Source organism: Uloborus diversus, chromosome 7 (genome assembly GCF_026930045.1).
Source record: "Uloborus diversus isolate 005 chromosome 7, Udiv.v.3.1, whole genome shotgun sequence".
Taxonomy (NCBI): Eukaryota; Metazoa; Arthropoda; class Arachnida; order Araneae; family Uloboridae; genus Uloborus; species Uloborus diversus.
In genome coordinates this window covers 90673496-90695279 of record NC_072737.1, presented here as the reverse complement: position 1 = coordinate 90695279, position 21784 = coordinate 90673496, and the positions used below count along the sequence as shown (strand labels likewise).

General features: G+C 33.4%; 1 protein-coding gene across 1 annotated transcript in view; it reads left to right on the top strand.

The window, feature by feature from the left end:
* Window positions 1–381: 381 nt before the first annotated feature.
* LOC129226784 (PAX-interacting protein 1-like) overlaps window positions 382–21784 on the top strand; it is a 70439-nt gene continuing 49036 nt past the window's right edge. Inside the window, exons 1-3 of the mRNA XM_054861413.1 lie at window positions 382–468; window positions 12557–12694; window positions 19082–19125. Of these exons, the coding sequence (XP_054717388.1) occupies window positions 382–468; window positions 12557–12694; window positions 19082–19125 (269 nt within the window). The remainder of the gene's footprint in view (window positions 469–12556; window positions 12695–19081; window positions 19126–21784) is intronic.

Sequence of the window (21784 nt, the reverse complement as noted above, 5' to 3'; positions counted from 1 at the left end):
CTTATTAACTTTTTACATTGTGATCCTTCACAAGCTTTTGATATGTCATAACATAGAAATTCCTACATTGCCCAGCCGTAATATGTACCATCTATGAAATAGGGAAATATTTTTTTATAAGAATATAATTTCCGACCTTGTTTGTAGCTTAGGATTGGGTATTTTATTCTGTCTTTTCATTTCAAAGAAATAATAAAAATTATATATGGTATAAATATTTGTATTGCATATCTGCTTAAATTCTTGATGATTGTATACTTTTAAAAGTTATTTATTTTTAATATAGGCTCCTCTTTTTATTATTCAAACAGTAACAGTTGTGTCTAACAGAAAATTGAATATAATTTTTCCCCGTTAGAGTTCAACAAGGAAAAGGGAATAATGGCGGAGTTTCCTAGTACTGTTGCACCTGAACTTTTTAAAGGGTTGAAGTTTTGTGTCATTGATGATGGTGATTTTGTTGATAAGGTAAGTATTTTTCTTTTTTCCTTAGTTGTTTGTGTATATATAAGGTTTGTCCAAATGAAAAGTGGACACGTGCGATAACGTCAGAATGAATGATTTGATAGAAGCACCACTGCACAAGTATATAAAGGGTGGTGTGAGGTATGTATCGCAGATGCCGTTCAGCAAAGAAACCTGTTTGCAGTAGAAAAAATTGTACAAAAGGAAAGTCGTGCTATCCATGGATGCATCCAGATCGGAACAACGCTGGCAAATGACATCAGATCTGTCGAGACCAGGCCAAGCAAACATTGCGTTGACCAATGATTCCATTACCTTTGTTAATGAAATGATTCGAGCTAATCAAAAGATTAACACTAGAAAGACGGAAAACCCCCGTATACCTAGAACGACGGAAGGGGCCAGTGTGGCCCTTCCCAGAGTTTTGGAGTGTAGTGCACTTATACGTTTAAATTCAAGAAATCAGATAAAATATATTTGAGAGGTGTGTTCTAGATTTAATTTAGTAACATTTAGCAGAATTTTTAGTATATTTACAATTAAAATCTTAGACGAAAATGTACATGTAAAAATTTTCAATCGTATTCTTTTTTTCCTTTTTTAGATACTCATGTTTATACGCTTAATAATAGTAATAAACAGTAATAACAAACTTAATTTACTTTCAAAAATTAATAAAACTGAAAATACTCATGTACTAACCTTATTTATTTTCATTTTGTACAATTAATGCAAAGCACTTTTCTCGAAGCACATTTCCCACAGACTGCCTTCATGCATTCTGGACATGTGTTCCATGTATGATTTCCATTGCAGGATGTTTTAACCAGGGCTGCGGAGTCGGAAGGAAAATGGCCGACTCCGACCCCGACTCCGACTCCTGGATTTTGAAACCTCCGACTCCAACTCCGACTCCGACTCCGGATTTTTTTTAAATTTTTTTAATTGTATTTTTTAAACTCCCTCTCTCCATTCAAGGGAAGGGGGAAAACCTCTTAACAGAGATTGAAATATTAATTCCTTTTTATGAAAATTTAGCATTTTGTTTTTTATTGTAAACCCAAGACGTCATACAACGTTAGAAATTCAATTTAAAAATCAAACTTTCCAATAGTTACGAGTTAAAAAGTGAGATGACTTAAAAATCGCTTTTAAAAATTTTGAAAATGATTATCTGTAATTTGCCCCCCTTTAATGTTTAACAAATATATATATATTGAACAAATCGTGTGCTTTCAATTTTTGAAAGCTGTAACTTGAGAGAAAAAAAACTTTTTTTCTAAATCCAAGTTTTTGAGAGGGAGTGGTTTGCCCCTGGTGACATCCATCTAGTAGATGACACCCAAAGTTAATTTCAGAGTTTATAAAAAATATAAATACTTTAATTCTGAAAATTTTCACGAATATATTTTAAATTATGGGTCATTCCATGTCAGTTCAACCACACCCCAACACCCACCATCTCAGATTTCAATGAAACTTTGTATACTTCTACTTTTCATAGTCCTAAGTAATCTCCTAAAATATTTCTTCTCTATTAAAAATAGTTTTTATTTTTTGACCCTTCAAAGTTTTGCGATTTTGCGTTAGTTGTCATTTATAGTTCTCTGAGAATGAACAGCAGCTGTTTGCAAAAAAAATTATTTCTCAATAACTAAAGATAAAAAATTTTTGAAAATTTTAATATTATATATTAAGATTTCAAATATTTCAGAAAAAAATATGTCAAAATTCTAAATTTATATTCAGCAACTAAAAAAAATTAATGAACTGAAAAATTTTAAATTTTTTCAATAAAAAAATGATAATCAAAATTTAAAAAATTTGGCAAGAGGGTCTAAATTAAAATACTTTATATATTTTTTTTAATGATCATTAACATGTGTGCTGACATATAAAATGAAAATCTTTAGGGGACTTTGAGGGATTTCCTCCCCCCCCGGGTGCCCCCTGTTTTGATAAATGAAAAAATGTTGATTGCAATATTACAAACTAAGTTAATAATTGCATTAAAGAAAATTTAAATATTGAAATACATTGGTGTTTGAACTTAAATTTAAACATTAAAATACTCAAGGTTTCTTTAAATTGAAAATAATTAATTAATAATAAATAATAGAAATAAGATATCGCGAAATTCGAAATTTTCCTACAGCAGTTTATGCATACTAAAAATTATTGTTGAACTTAGGGCAACATAGAAATTAAAACTTTTCATCTAATTCTGATTTATAATTAGGCAATTTATGCAAAGTATTAAAAATCCTATAAATACCAGCTCAGAGCTTTTAACTTGTTTCATTAATCTAATGCAATATCAAACTGAAACTTGAATTTGTTTATCTCTATCTAATGGTCCCAGAAAAGTTTTGGTTTAACATAGCAATTTATTGGGTATGAATTTAAAATGGTTACCATTGGCCAAAATATTTACAATTAAGGCTTTGCAACAATCTCATTTGACCCTAAATGGATTCTAATAACCTGGCATTTGTACAAATAACAGGTATTTTTATTTTACACTTCACTAGTAATTTTTTTAGATGTTTTGTTTTCTTTTTAATGTATTTGCCTGCACCTCCCCAACTTTATGGTTGCTTTACTAGCTCCCTTAAAGGGACAGCTGGTATTAGATGACAGCTGATCAGCAAGCTGTATGGTTCACATTAAGTTAGTTGCTTATATTATGACTGTGAGATTGTTAATTACTTTCTGATTGTAAGACCCTTTCTTTTTCTTGATTCTTCTTTCAACTGCTGCATTAGTTTTATCAAGGGCAGTATGTTCTTTTAAATTACTTTTTATTTTGAACAAATGATTTATAAACCTTACATATATTCCAGTTTAAATACAGTGAAACTTCAGTAACTGGACACACTGATAATCCAGGTGACTCAACATATATTTTTCTTAGGGATGGCCTAATACTAACTTCAATGGCAGAAAACCTTTCTAACTTGAAACACATTTTGCTAGAACACCTATAAGTCAACATTCAATTGCTATTCTAGTTCAATTCATTCTTTCATATTCACCTTTTCTCAAAATTTTTGAAAAGCACTTTTAGAGAATTCTATCTTTTATCCAGAAGAGTCAGCAACCACTCTGTGTTGTTAGTGCAATTCTGATAGGGTAGGATAAAATGTACCCTATGGGAGGCATGTAGCGAAAGAAGGCACCATTACTTATTTTCTGAACAAGTGTGAGCAGAACTTGTTATCTTTTCAGACCTGACTAACAAGAAGCTTTTATCTCTTTTCAACAATTATATATTTATTCTCACAAGATGTTCAAAACTATTATTGATTTTATTATGTTTTTTCAAAGAAAGAAAACAAAAAGAATAGAAAATTCATTTACTGGAATTAATTTTCATAATGTGAATCTTAAGCATTAATAAGTATAAGTGATACAGAGAGAAAATTTTTAGGAATTGAAATTTTAGAACACCAGTGAGTTGAGGAAAAGTTTCGAGTTATGTCATTAAGCTGGGGGGGGGGGGGGGAGAATCTGGACAAAAAAAAAAAAAAAATTCCATGCAAATAATAATGTTTTCCAATTCTCATTTAAAAAATACCTAAATCCATTGAATACAAGAGGTGCATATATGAGGGGAGGGGGAAAAGTAATTTACTTTATTTAGAACATTTTATTACTAAACAATCAAACCATTGATTTTTAAGAGGTGTTAAATGTAATTTTAAGAAGTTAAAAGGATGAAGTTGTTGTTGTATAGCAGTAAAACTATAATGGAAAAGCAGTTCCAAGATAGCAATTTTTCTCAAACATAGGGGGGGGGGGCGGATCCTGAAAGTACTAGAAAATGCATGATCATGAATTGGTGTTAAGACTTTACTTTTGTTTTAAGTTGTATGGACTAAAATGCGGCAATCCGTATGCAGATATTGTTGTCTGCAACTTTTGAATTTCATATTTTATTTTCAGAATGTCTATAATTTAAACAATTTTTAACTATTTCAAATCAAAAAAAAAAAAAAAAAAAAAAGCTTGAATATTAAATTAATACTTTATATTTACATTTTTTAAATAATTGCTGAAAACTCTTGTTTCAAATACATGTAAGAACTTTTCTCTATGATGCTTCGTTGTTTCTAGGGGGAGGGGACAGAATCCCTAAAAGACCCATATCTTTTTTCATAGGAAAAGTTAGGGCACATACTCATGATCATTTTTTCTTTAAATCATGATTTTTAAAACTGACCCTGATGTTTAAAATTTCAACAATGGTTTTTTTGACCAAAAAAAAATCAAAATGTTTAATTTTCTAATTTAAAAAAAAAATTTAGTATAAATTAAGATTATTATAATATTTTTTATAAAAATATTCAAAGTCCTAACATTTTTTATGAAAATTTTCAAAAAGGTAATATTATTAGTTGCTGAGAAACATTTTTCCCATTAACAACAGCTCAGTTAGTGTCTTTGAAAATGACAAAAAAAATGCAAAATCGAAAAATTTCAGAAGTTTATAAAATCAAAATACATTTAGATTGAAACAAAAGAAACTAAGTGGTTGCTTTTAACCACAAAATAAAGAAGTATACCAAGTTTCATCAAAATCCGAGATGGTAGGTGTTAAAATCCCATTTTTGTGGTTGATTTGATATTTTGAACTATTTCAAATAAAATAGAAGCTTTAATATTAATTTTTTACATTTGAGTTCCATATTCAACACACTGTATATTTGAATTTTTGTCATAACTGTTTACAATTCTGTTTTTAAGAATATGGAAGAGATTGTATGATGTTTTACGCTTTTTTTCCAGAATGTGGAAAGGGGGGGGGGGGCATAATCCCTTAAAGTTCCCTAATATTTTTCATTGGATAAGTTAGAGTACATATTCATGAACATTTTTTAAAAAAATCATAATTTTTAAAGCTGACCCTCTTGTTAAAATTCAGGTTTTTGCCAACACCTTTTTTTTTAAAAAGAAATTTCAAAATTTTCAATTTTCTAATTTTTTAAAAAATTTTAATGCAAACTAAGATTTTTAAGATATTTTTTATCAACATGTTCAAAGTCTTTCTATTTTGTGTAAAAATTTTCAAAAAGATTATAGCATTAGTTACCAAGAAATAATTTTTTTCATAAACAACAACATCTTGGTTTGAGTGTCTCGAAAATGATAAAAAATGTAAAATCGGCAAATTTCAAAAGACTGTAAAATCAAAACGCATTGATACTAAAAAAAAAAATTAGAGGGTTGCTTGTAACCATAAAGGGATGAAGTATACCAAGTTTGATCAGATTCTGAGATGGTGGGTGTTAAAATCCCATTTTTGTGGTTGATTTCACGTGGAATGACCCTTATATTTCATCAATAAAATTTCAACGAAAATAGGGCACATATGCGTCAGGAGCTAATTTTACACAAAACGCGGCGGTATACAAATTTGTACGAATAGCTTTTACTATACCTATATTTCTTCTTCGCTAAATTTTTAATTTAAATTTTATTGGCTGCTTTAGAATTAACCTAAATATGAAGATTTTAAGATTAACTGCAATTCTTGAGTGTTGTAATCAAGAAATTTTTTACGCTTATTTTGTTACATACTTTTTAGTGAGAACCAAGCTTACAGAAATAGTCTTAATAAAGAAAAAAACATTAGATTATTTCATCGAATCTTTTGGATTCGTGCTTTCGAGCCAGAACGTCTTTGAATTTGCCGATCACACTTAAACGTTTCAACCTTAGCTACAGGCGTCGACTTACTAATTTGTTACGTTTCTTTTACTATTTTAAACTGAGATAGAACAAAACACTATATTTCTATTTTTATTTGAAAGTGATTACTTGAAAATGTTATTCAACAAAACCGTTTGCTGACAGTTGCTATTAGTTAAGTTAAAAAGCAAACAAACTAGGGGACGGCTACAGAAAGTTCGGTAAGCATTCAAGCTAGCTGATTGCCATAATGGCAGTTATTTTCTCATTAGTATCTTTTTATACATGTAATCGAACCAATTGGTAATCAATTTTTAAAAAATGCAAGGAGAGTCAGTGAAAAGGAAAGAAAAAAAGAAGCCCGGAGTCGGAGTCGGCATGTTTTCCAACGACTCCGACTCCGACTCCTTTATTCCAAAATAAGTCCGACTCCGACTCTTCGACTCCGACTCCGACTCCACAGCCCTGGTTTTAACCCTACATTTGACTCTTGTTTCTAAACCTTTGTCTATTCGATCATTACATTTATCAATCGGTTTTTTCAAATCAGTAGTTTGTGGAACTTTTGATTCTACGTATGGAGCACGAAGCTCTTCACATAGCTGCCAAATCAAATTTCTACGACTAAGTTTTTTTCTGGTCATCTCTTTATAAAGAATCCAAGCATTTATCGCAGATATATCCAAAACATTGTATGCAGTTAACGTTATGTCCTTATCCATTTTGAATAACATAGTGGAATGAAGATTTTGCTTCCCTAATTTTGCTATTGGTGGCACCTCTCTACGATCTCTTCTAAGTGTTCCAACCAGACTTGTTGAATGAGACTTCAATTTTTCGCCTAGTTTTAGGCTTGTAAAATAATTGTCGGTAGTTATGTTTCTACCTTTCCCCAAGTATGGTTTAGACAGTTCTAAAATAACATGCTCGTGAACAGCTTGGTCTTTTGATCTCTCACTATCTGCTCCAGTAAAAGGAAATCCATTTAGAACATATTTGGAATCCACGCAAACAAGAAGCCAAAACTTTATTCCAAATTTATCCGGTTTATTCGGAATATATTGGGTAAAAGGACATCTAGCTTTAGATGGAAGAAGTTGCTCATCTACAGTAATGTTCTCTCCTGGTTTGTAGCATGATGCGCTGTTTTCAATTAAAGGGTACCATAAATCAGAAACCAGAGCAAATTTATCAGACTTCAAACGCTCTGATCTTTCAGTTTCATGATCAAACGATGGAAACATATGATTTCCTTGAAACGATCCCTGGTCATAGTTTGTGAAAAATAGGGGGGACCCCAGACGCTGGACCATAATGTGCTCAAAGGAGAGATTTTCGCTCCGTACACTCCTCGTGCGTACATAATTGCAAAAACAGCTTCGAGTTCGCTGACAGAAACAGTCCAAATGTTTTTGCTGAGACGACGGCGAGCTTCTTCTTCAGTACATTCTTTTATGTGTCGAATCATTTGATTACTAAAAATCAATCTCCAAGCACTAAGCACACTTTCTTCAGAAATATTTCTCTTAGCATATGATGTAGGACCTCTTGCTTCTTTTACAACATTTTGAGCTGCACTTCGACCTATGATACCAGAAGGTGGAATTATTTTCCATACAGTTCCATCCGTAGAAATGTCTTCCATTCCAACTGAGGGTAAAATATTTCTAGCAGGACTTTTTTGGCGACGTTTTCTACTAATACCGCTAGACTCACCCCTGGTACGCCCACGTCCACGTTTTTGCACAGAATTCGTAAACTCTTGGAAATTAGCTTCTGGAAATTCATTATCTGAAGTTTCAATGCATTCATTATCATACTGTACACTACTTTCAGAATCGCTCGATTCAACATCAGAGTTTTTCCTTTTGGTGGGGGCCAGTTCATCGTCACTTTCTAAATCACTATTTTTACTATCGCCGGAATCAAGCTCATCTAAACGCTGCAATTCTCTCAAAATTTCCTCCTGTGTGAGTCCACGTGTGCGACGCATTTTCTCTAATAGCTAAATAAAAACGGAACGAAAGCTAGTATACCACGACATTATCTTTGCAAGGTAAATTGTAAAGTGTATTTCTTTTCTCTATAGAAGAGCAACCCCAATTGTTAGTCGTCCAGTTGTTCCCAGTAGGGGGTGAGGGGTGGGAGAATTCCAACCACCTCTGAATAAAGGAAGAAGTAACTAGAATCTTACCATAGGGGCCACTGTGGCCCCTTTCGTCGTTCTAGGTATACGGTTCAATATCTACTCTCCTATGAGGCTGATACTTAAATGCTTACATATACACAAAGAAACGCTCAAATTATGAAAAGTCTGAAAGGTACAGTATGTTAAGTTAATTATTATTCGAGTTATTGAGAAACAAAAAGCGAGCGGGGCCACATAGGCCCCTCCGTCGTTCTAGTGTTAAGACCCGTGAAATCAGTGATGAACTCAACGTGAGTAAAGGAGCGGTTCACGCTATCATCCATAAACCCGCCCACATGTCTCTCAGGTCATCCGGACGACCCTAAAAGTATTCCGTTGGGTTTCCGAACTTGGCACCCTGCGATTTCCCCATCTTTGGGCCACTTAAGAGAGCATTACAGGGGAAACGTTTCCATTCAGACGATGAAGTGGAGGAAGCTGTGCAGGACTTCCTCAGGAATCAGCCCTATCTTTCTGTAGCAAAGGCATCGACCTGCTGCCACAATGCTGGGACCTGTGTTTCAAAGCCCATGGTGATTTGTTTTGATTTACATTAAAAATACTGTAGACCCTCGTTTTACGTGGTTTCGATTATACGCAGTTTAAAATTTGACACCTTTATTTTATTTTACACCAGGGACCACGTTAAGCATTTGCCAATGCACCAAATGTGATAAAATCGTACATTCAGAGAAAAAAATTCTAATTTGGCTAACAGAAAATTCTCCGAAATTTCCATAAAAAAAAATATCTTCCTTCAGGCATCAATCTAGACAAAAATTAGGTCCATTTACAAAATTCAGCCACCTGAAGACGAACCCTTCACAAAATTATGACAATACTCCCAGACTCTAGTAGTCACTGAAAGTTATTTTATCCTCCTACCATCTACCCACTCCGAGCAGAATGAGGTGTGCGCACGCGCGTTAACATCGGATCAGAGGAAGAATGACATTTGCCTCTTGACTTGCGCCTCTCGCTGATTGGAGGGATATTGAGTACGCAGCGTGGCTACACCAAATAGAAACATAGATTCATTGTGTTCGATGTCTTAAACATCGGACCACGATAGGCATCTTCGAGCAATAGTCTTTACTATATTAAAAGCTTTTATTTCTAGTCTCAAATTTATTGAAGAATGATAAATCACTTTTAGTTGTTTTAGCCATTTTTTTCCTTTTTACTCTATTAGTCTAAATAATCATGTTTCTTGGCCATTTTATAACTTTCGAACAGAAATCGCATGCAGATGTGTTGCTCGATTAAATCCTTTCTTCTTACCTAACTAGTTTAAAGTATCATTATTATTTTTCTAAAGGGAAAAAAGTTTAGTTTTTTTTGAAAAATTACGTATGATTTGTCAAAAAACTACTTATTCCATTTTTTTTCACAAATTTCTGAAAACGGAAAAAATTTCCTGGATTGATCTCTGCCCTTACCCTCAAAAAATCGTCAAAAATTAAGCGATACTTCACTCTCTGATTAAATATTTCTACAGACAAAAATCAGTAAAAGTCAGTCTTTGGCTAAGACTTTTGAAATTTGGCTAACACTTTTAAAATTTCGCTAATTTACTGGCTAGCAATTCGAAACCCTTAGCCAACGAGGATATTGACGTCAGTGACGCACAACCAAAAACGTTCACAATGAAAATTTTGAGCCATTCCTAGACAATAGAAATGATCTTTCTGATTTATTAGGGAAGTAAGACTCTATCATGGAAATGACGCAGGTGATCATATATGCGTTAATGCTCTGCAAAGAATTACAGAGAAAAATTCTTAATGGCTGCCAAAACGATTATCATAGCCAGCTCCTCTTTATTGAGAGAACTCGAAATTAATTTGTTTTCTTTATGAATGTTATGCATAAAAGTCAATGTAAATCTACATTGAACTTATTATACAATTAGTCATCACTAGAATGAAGTATTTTGTTACCTATGGAGCCACACCCCTGTTTTAGCACTGGTATTAGGTCTCAATTTATGCTGCATTTCCGTAGAACGTAGCCCCCGCTTAAAATGAGAGTCTACTGTATTATTTTTATTCAACTTGTCCACTTTTGAATTGGGCAACTCTTAAGTGGCCCTCAAAAATGTTCGTATACACTTTAAAATTTTTAGTAAAGTCAAAGTCCCATGAAACTGAAATCGAATATGAGGTTCATTATTTTTTCACGTCATCTTTGTGTCATTCTAAAAATAACGAAGAATTAAAAAAAAATATATATTGACTAATTTTCTTTTTGAAATGAATCAAAAAGCAAAAGAGACAGAGAAATAACATACCGCAAAAGTCATTGTGCGCTTAAATATTACTACAATTTAGTTGAAAAGTTTTTAGCACATTTGCATCCAAGGCAATGAGGATAAAATTAAGTTATAAACATAAAATTTTTCTTTTCTCAAGAAAATTATTTAAAGCACCCCCCCCAACCCCCCTCTGCAAAACTTTTTCTGATGTTTTCATCATTTTGCAATGAAATAAAACATCCAGTTCTGCTTTGTCTTTGGAAACTTAGGCTAAGCACCTTAAGCAGTCTTGTCTACTTCTATCTTGTGGATGACCAAATATGGCGACTATGTTTTACACATGTACCTGAAATGCTTTCCGATCAAAAAACAGTCTATTCCATCCGACCTTTCCTCTCAATGTTTATGCTCAGGCTTGTGCGTCCTATAAATTGTGTTCTTCCTGTTGGTGCATTATTCCTGTTCACTTCACTAGGAATTTTTTCTTGGGAACAATAGGGGTTGGAGAGGGGGGGGGGGACTGAGTAAGGGTTTTTTGGGTTGCCACCTTTTCAAACAAGGTCGTGAATTTTAACCTTCACTATGAGCTTTGTTCTCTACACAAGAGGATACAAAATATGCTTCGCAATACATTAGAGACGTACCAAGTACTCGGTACTTGACCAAATTTTGATCAGATACTCGGCCTATACCGAGTAGTTGTAAGAAATTGAATATTGTTCAAGACAGATTTTTAGTAAAATCTGTCTCGAACATCTGTCTCGAACTATCAATAAAAAAGTGCAGGCATATAATATACTGCAATCATTTACAATTCAAATTTGAATAATGAAGTATGTTATGCTTCAATAGAGTCAATAGAGAATTTATTTTAATGTCTTCAAAGTTAATAAGACTTATTCATTAAAAATGCGGCAAAATAAGTATAGAAAATATAAAATTTTTATGTTATTAAATGGAGTTTTGCTACAAACAAATATTAGTTATTAGAAATATAAAAATACTTTTACTTAAAAAATAAAACAACATTAAAAGCACAAATTTGCAGGAACACTGCAGATACTTGTTTTTTTGGAATGCCTTTTTCCATGCACAAAATGTGAGCTTATGGATTTAGAGAGATCCGACAAGAGTTGTTTTTTTTTTTGTCCGGTGTTACATGCATTAGCTCACATTTTATGCACTGAAAAAGACGTTCCTTTCAATGCCGAAAAGCGTGTCTGTAGTGTTCCTGCATATTTGTGCTTTTAATGTTGTTTTATTTGCTTTTAAAAGTTATTTATGTTTAGCAAACTAGATCTATAATAGATTGATATAATTTGTTTTAATTCTTTCATGCCTTTTCTATACTTGTTTATTTTTAATTTTAAAAGTAACTTTTTTCTAAAATTTTTAACACGAACAAAATCTTTTAAATTATGCGTAGTGAAATTTCTCCTGGAATTTTTTAAAAAAAAAACTATTATATGGACATGAAGGTCTGTACTACTATTCTAATGAGTTCAAAATTCGTCACATTTGTGTCGGTGGTTCTTCTTAAAACACAATTGGTACTCGGTACATGGCTGAGTAGTGAAAGGCCAAATTCTCGGTACTCAGCTACTTGGCCAAAGTGCCACTCTACGAATACATGGTAAGCTTTTTAAACTGACACTTGCTAAAAGAGAAGGTTATAGCATTCAAAGAGGAAAATTTTCTGAGAAGAGGTCAGAAGTTTTGTTTGCCTTAACCAAAACTTCCGTATTAATCTAGATGTAATATGCATGACATTTTTAATTAAATTGAATAGTAAACCAATGTTTATTAACAAACTGTTCGTTTTAGCTGTGATTTCGTATTAACCATGGTGTTATTAAGAGAGCAACTTTATGTCCTCTTAAGTTCTTTTTTTTTTTGTTCTACTGTAAACAACAAGAAAAACCCACATTTTAAACTTTCTTTATTTCAACTGTTTTTAGATCAAAGCATTACTTTTGGAAGGTGGTGGAAGTCACAATAGTTATCTCTCTGATATGGTGACGCATGTTATATGTGATAATCCAGATGACCCAGCTGTTAGTGAAGCATTAGAATTGTTTGAAAAACCAGTTGTTACAGTGAGTATTGATATGCCTATTAAAGTATTTTTCTTAATTTTTCCTGAAGATGAAATTTAAAGCTTACTGTTGAAAGTATCAAGTTATACTTTTATTGTATTTTTGAATTTTTAAAGTTGTATTTCTAAAAAGATCTCATTTGTTTATTACATTTATAATTTCACTTGCAAGCTGTCAAGTATGTTTTGTAAAACTAGGTTTTAAAGACTTGAAGATTTTGAAAAACTTCTAAAGTATATTCTTAGTCTCCTCCCTCTCCCCCCCCCCCCAAGGAAAGATAACTTATAATTGTATTTTTAGAGTGCAACAAGGAAAAACTTCCGTAGAGAGCCCTTTGAACCTTTCCCATCCCTCATCAGCTTCATCTGCAGTGGATCCCACCTCGATCTCGAGGGAAATCAGATAGCGAACACTTTGGCTAAGGCTTATGCTTGTAAGCCCTCTGTTCCGTCAACACCCTTCACCTCTTTGAAGAGTTTTTCAAAAATAAAGCAAGAATAACAACACTTGGATTGTTCCCTCCAGATCACCATTGGTATTAATGTTCTCATCCTGGAGGATTCCTGACTAGGGATTTGAATAGACAGGATCGAAGTATTCTTGCCCGCCTTTGAAGTGGTCACCTTAAATCAATGAAATTTTTCAAGGGATCCAAGAACTTCGAAATTTGTTCCAACTGTTCGTCTGAGCAGGCTTCATCAGAACACATTCTCGCGTGTTTGGGGGCGCTTGAAACAAGATTTAATTGACGATCCTTCAACCGTGTAGGACATAGGCGGCGATTGGAACTGAAAAGGGGAGGGGGAGGAGATAACTAAAAGCCATAGGGTTTTTAGCAGCAGCAAAAAAATTAAAGAAAAAAAAGGTGAAAAATACAAAATTTTGCAAAGGCTGGTTTTGAGAGCATATGAGTAGTAATTGACTTAAAGCTAACAGCTTAACTCACGTTTTTCTTAAGATTTTGATGAATTATGTGCACAATAACTTTCCCAGAGAAACACTTAGGCATGAATTATACTTACATTATTTACCCCAAAATATTTTGAGATGTCACAAATGCTTGGTAATAATGTCATTGAGCAAGAATGTCTTGTTTAAGTGAAACAATCTATTTACTAATATCTAAACAATGAATACATACAAAGGCATAACTTGCCCCCTGAAGTGAGGGGGCAAACTTTTTCTTAAAGGGAAATTTATTTGATTCATATTCTGCCATCCAATTAAAATAATGCAAGAGACTGTCTTTTTTCAGTGGTGCACCAGAAAAAAGTTTTAAGGGGGTGGGGGTGGGGGGCATATCGAATATTGTAAGAAAATTTTTGATGTGATAGGAAAGGGGGGTTTGGGTTCTCCCCCGGAAAATTTTTGAAACTTGTAGCTTTAAAAACGCAATTTTAGACTTTGCTTGCTGATGTTAGGGGAACAAAATATACAGCGGTCTCAGCCATGGGTGCAAGACCTTCCGTCTCAGGGCAAATTTCCGTCTTGTACAAAATTTCTGAGATTTGTTTGCAACGTGCTTTTAGAGGAGTGCCTTTTAGATAAAGGTCAAGATTCAGGGTCGGCACTCACAACGTGGTGACCTAGTTTAAAAAAATCGAGACCTAAAAAAAATGTCCTCAATCGTCATTTCCCCCCTGTTGTACCTAGAAAAAAAATCTTGGGATGAACAGGAATTATGCACAAATTCAAGATCGTTTTTTTGACCAGAATGGCAATACAGTTACGTGTGAAACATAGATGCCATATTTGGTCACTCACAAGATGGAAGTAGGCAAAGAACTTAAGTGCTTAAGTTTGCAAAAACAAAGCAGAATTTGATGTTTATTCAAATGCAAACTAATAAAAATAACACAATGTGCTGTAAAGCATTTTATTTACCTATTTATTTATTTATTTTTTATATTTAAAAGTTTTCTTAAGAAATGAAAAATTTTGTATTTGAAATTTCATCTTATCTTTATTGCATTGGACGCTAATGTGCTAAAAGCTATAACAGTTCAATTAAATTGATGTTTAATGAGGATTTTACATTTTATAATTATTTTTATGCTACAAATTCAAAAACCTAAATCTTAGGTCACCATATTTGGTCACTTCCAAGATGGAAGTAGACAAGATTCTTTAAGTGCCTAAATTTCCAAAAATAGAATTGGATGTCTATTGCAATACAATGCAAATTATTGAACATTTTGCAAGATGTGCCATATTTTCCCCCTTGGATAATTAATTACCTTAATATATAAAAATCTTCTGTGCGGACGTTTGTCACCATAAGGCTTTTAAACGGCTGGACCGATTTTAATAAAATTTTTTGTGTGTAATTAAGTTGTGGCGAGCATGGTTTCGAAGCGTGATGGATCGAATCGGAATTGTTTTTGTTAATTAATTGATTAAAGCATTGGATGGTTATATTTCCCTAATGATTAATATTTATTTTAACCTATTGCTGAGCGAGAACTGAAATAAATATTTAACCCATTGCCAAAGAACAATAGGAAAGCCAACTCTGCCCTCTGTAATGAAATTTCCTACTGAGAATTGAGAACAGATAAAACATAGAGAGTGAAGCCTTCATTTTTGAAAGAAGCGATTTTAGATTCCATGATAAGTTTTAAAGTAAAGTCCTGGAAGAAATCAGATTTCTATCTCTAGGTTCATGCAAAACGTATCTTCTGTCATTGTAGTTGAACCATGTGACCCGGGTCAGTGCTTTAGGTTTGCCTAAGCAAATGATCAGAAAGTACCGTACCTAGCAATATTTGTTTCTCGGCTCAAATCCGTCTGAGTTTGGACGCTAATGGCAAGAATATTTTAAGGATTTTCAAACTAATCAGTAGGTTATTAAAGGAAATGAAGGTGGAATTTAAAGAAGAAGCAAATTTTATTTTCGTACAGATAAATTACCAGAGGGTAGTTCTGTCCACAAAAGACCGGTCGGAGTTAGCGTCGCTCACTGTTTGGCTGGATTACAGTAGTGTGGTGACTTGGCCACTTGGCTATAAACAATAGAGTTGCATGATCATATGTTTACATTTTAAAGCTACTGTTGATGTAATTTATTGTATTTTTTGTTTATTTGGCGAAATATTTCAAATTGCAAAAGAATTGTTTTTTGTTTTTAAAGAGTGTTTAGTCATTTTAGTTGATGAATGTGCTTATTTTGCATCCAGAGGGAGAGAAGGATGAGTGATTTTCGCTTATTCAGAGAACAGATTTTACCTTTATCATTTTTTAAAACGATATCCTTTCGATTGTTTTATTCTTTCTCGTATGGGGGATGTTGCAGCAGAATTTTCCGTTTGTTCTAGATGGGTAACATTTTCTTTCTACTTATCAATTCCACTCATCTTTTTCAACAAAACAATTCAAACGTTTGATAGTTTATTGAATTTTTTTTATTTTTTCAATTTACAAAGTTTGAACAGAACAAGGTCTGTCAGGTCCTCTAGTTTTCTTTAAAAATACAAATTTGTTTTCTCCAAATTTTATTTTCAGAGTATTATTTTATCCTTATTGCTTCGAGGTTAATATGCTAAAAACTGACTCTTTCATCTAAATTATTGTTTTTTGAGGGTTTTTAATTAAAATTTCTTACATAGCTTAAATTTTTTTGCGTAGTCACCTTGTTTAGTAATTCACAAGATGGAAGTAGACAAAACTAGTTAATTGCCTAAGTTTCCAAACACAAAATTGGATGCCTATCTCAGTGCAAACTACTGAAAATAACATAAAAGGGCCAGAAATTATGTTCTTTTTTTAAATTATTTATTTTCTGGAAAAATGAAATTTTATCAACAAAATTGTATTATTTGTAAATTTTATCTGAAATGCAGTTTTTTGCCGACTTTTCATTGATTTATTCAGGGCCGGATCTACAGTCGAACCTCGTTATCACGACACCCTTGGGACTGTCAACAAAGTGTCGTCATGGCCGGAGCGATGTTATAACCGGAATAGTTTTAAAAATTCATAATTAAACATTAGTAAACCATAAAATTATATTTAATGAAGAAGTTAATAGGTTTTTTTTAAAAATTAGATTTAACTAATGTAAATTTGAATTATTGGTGAATGAAACAAAAATTATTCAAAAAAAAAAAAAAAAAAACCTTCACTTTTTGCTATTATTGTTTTTTTTTTTCTTTTTTCAATTCTACAATACTTTCCAATAAAATGTTTAATGAATTTTTGAATAACATTTGTCACACTCCTTCTTCCACAAAATTATCAGCATGAAAGAAACCAGTTCAAAACCCTTTCACTTTTGTCCGCAATTTGATTAGATTTTGACGGCTAAGCCTCACCTTTCCCTTTTTAATCCTTTTATCCACTTCAAGAGTTGTGTGTCCCTTTTCAATCTAATGAGGAGCCCCTTATCTCTTTTTCTCTCACGGGAGAAGCTTGTTGTGACCACCTACAGCTTAACGTAGCTATGGTCTTTCTCTTCTCTTGCTGCTTTCCTCGTCCAGTATTGCAGTCCACCTGCTTTGAATTCCTTTCTATTGTCCCTGTTGTCAAAGTCTGAAACCTGTACCTTTCAGAACTTATCTACTCGCCCCCACCATTCTCAAGGTGTCGAACCTGGTCAAATCTCTAGTCAGAGTTCCGAAGTTCCTACCACAAACATTTCTAGATGTCTTCATTATTTTACTGAACATTTTTCAGTTGCAAAGAAATATTTGATCCAGTCTGTGCAGCTTGAAGCGTTGTGGTAACCGGAGTTGCACGAAAAAACTGTCGTAAAATCCGGAGCCATTTAACATTGAAATTATATTGCATAGGTTCGGAACTTTGAAAAAGTGATGTGACATCCGGAATGTCGTGAAATCCGGGTGTCGCAATAACGAGTTTTTACTGTATAAACTTTGGTCCCCCTTACAACAAAATCTGTAGGGCCCCTCCCCAGAGGCCAGTAATGTATATTTGTGACATTAATAAGTCTTAGTTCTAGTTTGTTTCTGTTTCTCTTCAATTTCTTGAGCCGTTGGGGCCCCTTAAGGATGTGGGCCCTCTCGCATTTCGGGGTATGCGGATATGCAGATCCAAGTCTGGATTTATCTTTATTTTGGGAAAACCCTCCCCCCCCCCCAAAAAAAATGCATGTTTATAGCTTTTAAAATGTAATTCTGTAAAGTTCTATTTATTTGTTTTTTCATGAAAGTAGTAAAAACTCATCTCCCATTTTGTAGCTCAAAACTTGGCGATAGTGGTTGCCACCAGATTTTTTGGGTCTAGTGGCCACTGGCCACTTAGAAATTTTCTGAATCTTGACCTTTACTTTTAGACTCGCGCCATTTCAAACAAAAGCCCGAATTTCTGCTGAACTTGAAGCACAAAATGATTTGTTGTTGTATCATCTGAAAGCTAGTAAAATGGGCCAGTTTTTGGTAGATTTGACCCATTGTAGCTCATACGATTGTTTTCGAAAATGTCGCTTGAAATCTTTGCGCCATTTCAATTCTGAGTGTGTCCAACATTTCAAAGCTTGTAGCTCACTGTAAAATGCTACTGTCTTAATGGGAAAGGTGTCATTTTTTAAGATTTAATCTGCTCTTTCCAAATATGTTCTTATTTCCTTGTAGGTTCTACAGGAACCTCAGAAATCGGTCGTTTTCTCAGAATTTTGTTTTTTACTCATTTTTCTTATATCTACTACAAACTTGGTTACAGTTAAGGATTCGACACGATAATGGGTGGTTTTATACTCCGCTTGGGCTCTTCTGTCACCCCCCTTTCTTATGGCAGATTCGATCGTACTCCCCCTGTATATGTGTTCGTACGTGTAAGGACGGTAGCGTTCATAGACTTCAGTGCCCCTCCCCCCCCCCCCCCCCCGCAAGATTTAAGTATGCGCCCTATATGAATTTTGAAATTTGTTTTTAACATAGTGGAATTTTTTCAGGGGATGCACTCTCATACCTCTATCGCCACCCCACTCCATGGGAATTACGGGGGTGCTATGTACACCACTGACATATACATCCTTATTGTCCGTATGTACGATCATATATACAGGGCCTTGCAAAGGTGGGGGGGGGGGGACACCTGTTGGTCTGAGACTGAAAGGGGCCTCATATTTTTCTAAATAGGGATGAAATATAGGGGAAAAACATTATGGTGTGGGCCCGGAAAAGTCATTTGTGACGGGCCCCAAAATTTATGTGCACTCCTCTGTGTATATATATATATACTTAAACAAACGCACAGTGTGTGTAATTATGTATATGTCAGCTGATGTATGAATAATTAACCTTTAAAGAAGCTGTTGCTTTTACATTTTTGCAACTTAGCATGACAGCTACCGGCATATATGAAACTTTATATTCAACTAAGTAGTACATTAAAAAATGTTTTGTTTCAAACCTTTTTATTTATTTTCAGAGCCGTTGGGTGATCCTTTCAGCTAAATGTAATAAACTGCTGCCGTATCCTTTTACTGTTAAGCATAAATTTTAATTCAACGTGCATTTTTCAATAAAACGTGATTTGAATGACATTGAATTGCAATTTGTTTCTTGTAATTAGTTGAAATTGTTCTATGTATCTGCAAACTGTTCAAGTTTAGCAAATCTCATGTTGTTACTAGAAATAGAAGGAATGAAAGAAAAAAAGTTTTTTGTGTATGTATGTATTTTTTGCTTTTTAATCTAGCAATTGCTTTAAATATTTTTAAGACTGAGGCAGGAGTTTAGTTCGTTATGAACCAGCGTTGGCAAGTTCTCTGCCGAGGCGGTTAAAACCACTGGTAGAAACCGGTTAAAACCGGCATGGCAAAAAGCACTTTCCGCTGCTTTGCGGCAAAAAACTGGCAAAAACTCACAAAATGAAAAATTAATTCTTGTTATAGAACAGAAAATGCATGGAAAAAAAAATTAATTGTTAACCAAAGTATTGTAATTTTTATTACAAAATTATCACAATTCAAAATCAAATGTTACATTGTTTGGACCTTGCAATTGTCTCTTAGAAAAGGAGGTTTCAAAAATCTAAACAGGTTCTCAATTTACTTCACACAAATGAGAAGTTTTAGGATATTCTCAAAACAGGAGAGCTAGCAGACAATGCATCAAGGAGCAAGCAATGTTCGTGAAACTTTCATTTATTGTATAACTGGTCCACCATGTAGTAACTGGGGTTGTGGTAAAAATTTGACTGGAAAAATAGGTTTTGAGAACTGGGGCCAATTTGTTTTGCAAAGCTGTGACATTAGGTACAAAATTTAGGCAAGTAAATTTCTGGCACTTTCTTCTTGAAGCACATGACATGATAATTTCAATCAGTAATGCCTGTTTAATATTGTATGTCACTCCTCTTTTCTAAGCACCCTGTATGATTTTTTATCCTTTGTTAAATTAATCCAAATACTACGAGCCTCTGCAATTGGAAAGTTCCCTTTCTGAACTAAATCAAGGGCACTAACATGGGATTTTATTTTTTTAAATGATGAAATGATGTTAAATTTTTCAGTTTACTTAAACAAATATCATTTACTAATTACTTGAGTTATTAAAGACATTTTTAAGTTTTTGCCAGTTTCTGCCACTGGCACGGCAAAAACTAGTTTCTGCCGGCAGAAAGACAAACCTGTTATGAACCCTTAGCTTCTTAACTTTACGAGTTTTTACAACTACAGTAGAACCTCGATTATACGAGCTAATTGGGACCGCTAGTGCCTCGGATGTCGGAAATCTCGGTTAATAGAAACTTTGCATAACGCTTACCAGGATCGCAAATTTTTTAAATGAATAAATTAAAAATACAATAGAATTTTTTCAAAATATGAAAATGAACACAAGAATTAATGCTTTACAGTTAAAACACTAAAATAAGAAAATAACTTGTATTAATTTAAAAAATTATAATTGACATTTCTTACAATGCCAAGTTAAATATTGAAAGATGCATTCAAAAAAAAAAAAAAAAAAACAAATTCCCATAAAATATTTTTTATTTTTAAATTAAAAATTCATTATTTGGTAAAATTTACGTCATTTTTTATAAAAGAAACTTTACTAACGGCTCGATTAACAGAAACCTCGGTTAATCGAAGCCTTGCTATGTGATAGTGACTTTTATATCTCTTTTTTAGAGTTTATTGTTCATGCACATGTTTCAGAGTTGCAAGGAATTCTTTTTAGCCTACTTTCCCAGTAAAAGTCAGAAAAAGAAGAAAAAGCATGAAAGAAGGCTTAATGCATCTTAAAAATATCGTGAAAAACAAAAAAAAGTCAAAAATAAATAAAATAATTAAATAAATATTGAAAAATTAAAAATTGGAAAGTAGGGTATTGAGATGGGGAAAAATGTCTGTCGGTCTGTCTGTCTGTCGGTTGGTCTGTCTGTCTGTCGGTCTGTCTGTCTGTCCCCCCTAATAACTTTTGAATGAATAGTCCGATTCGAACAAACTTTTTTTTGTTCGAAAGATCTCGGCGAGGACACCTCATTCCCATATTTCACTTTTTGATTTGAACTATTTTTTGTTCAATTTTGAACAGTTCAAAAAAACTTAACATTAGCGCCTACGGGGAAATTCAAAGCAATTCCGAACTGTGAGGCGAATTTGCTTCAAACAAGCTTTGTAGGAAAAAGTTTTTGATGAAAAACTTGTATATAAAATATCTTTTTGATTTGAACAATTTTCCGTTTAATTTTGAACAGTTCAAATCCCTTAACAATAGTGCCTACGGGGAAACTGAAAGTCAATGAAGATTCCGTACTTGAAGGCGGATTTACTTCAAGCAAATTTTGTTGGAAATAACTCTTGACGTCAAACTCCAGACTTCGACTCCGATAATTTAGGGGCACTTGACTCCGACTCCGACTCCTGTGCCCGACAATTAATCGGACTCCGACTCCCCGACTTTGACTCTGACTTCGTAGTTTTGGCAAAAATTTACACACGGTGGACAAATGACTGACTCCGATTCTTAAATATTCAACTCCGACTCCTTTATCTCAAAATGAGATTGACTCCGACTCCGCAGCTATGGTTTTAACTGTGAAATAATTATTGTTGATATGACTTGTTTTTATTTTTACGCTAAAGTTTCAATTTAGGTACTTAGTTTTTGGCGAATAAACTCG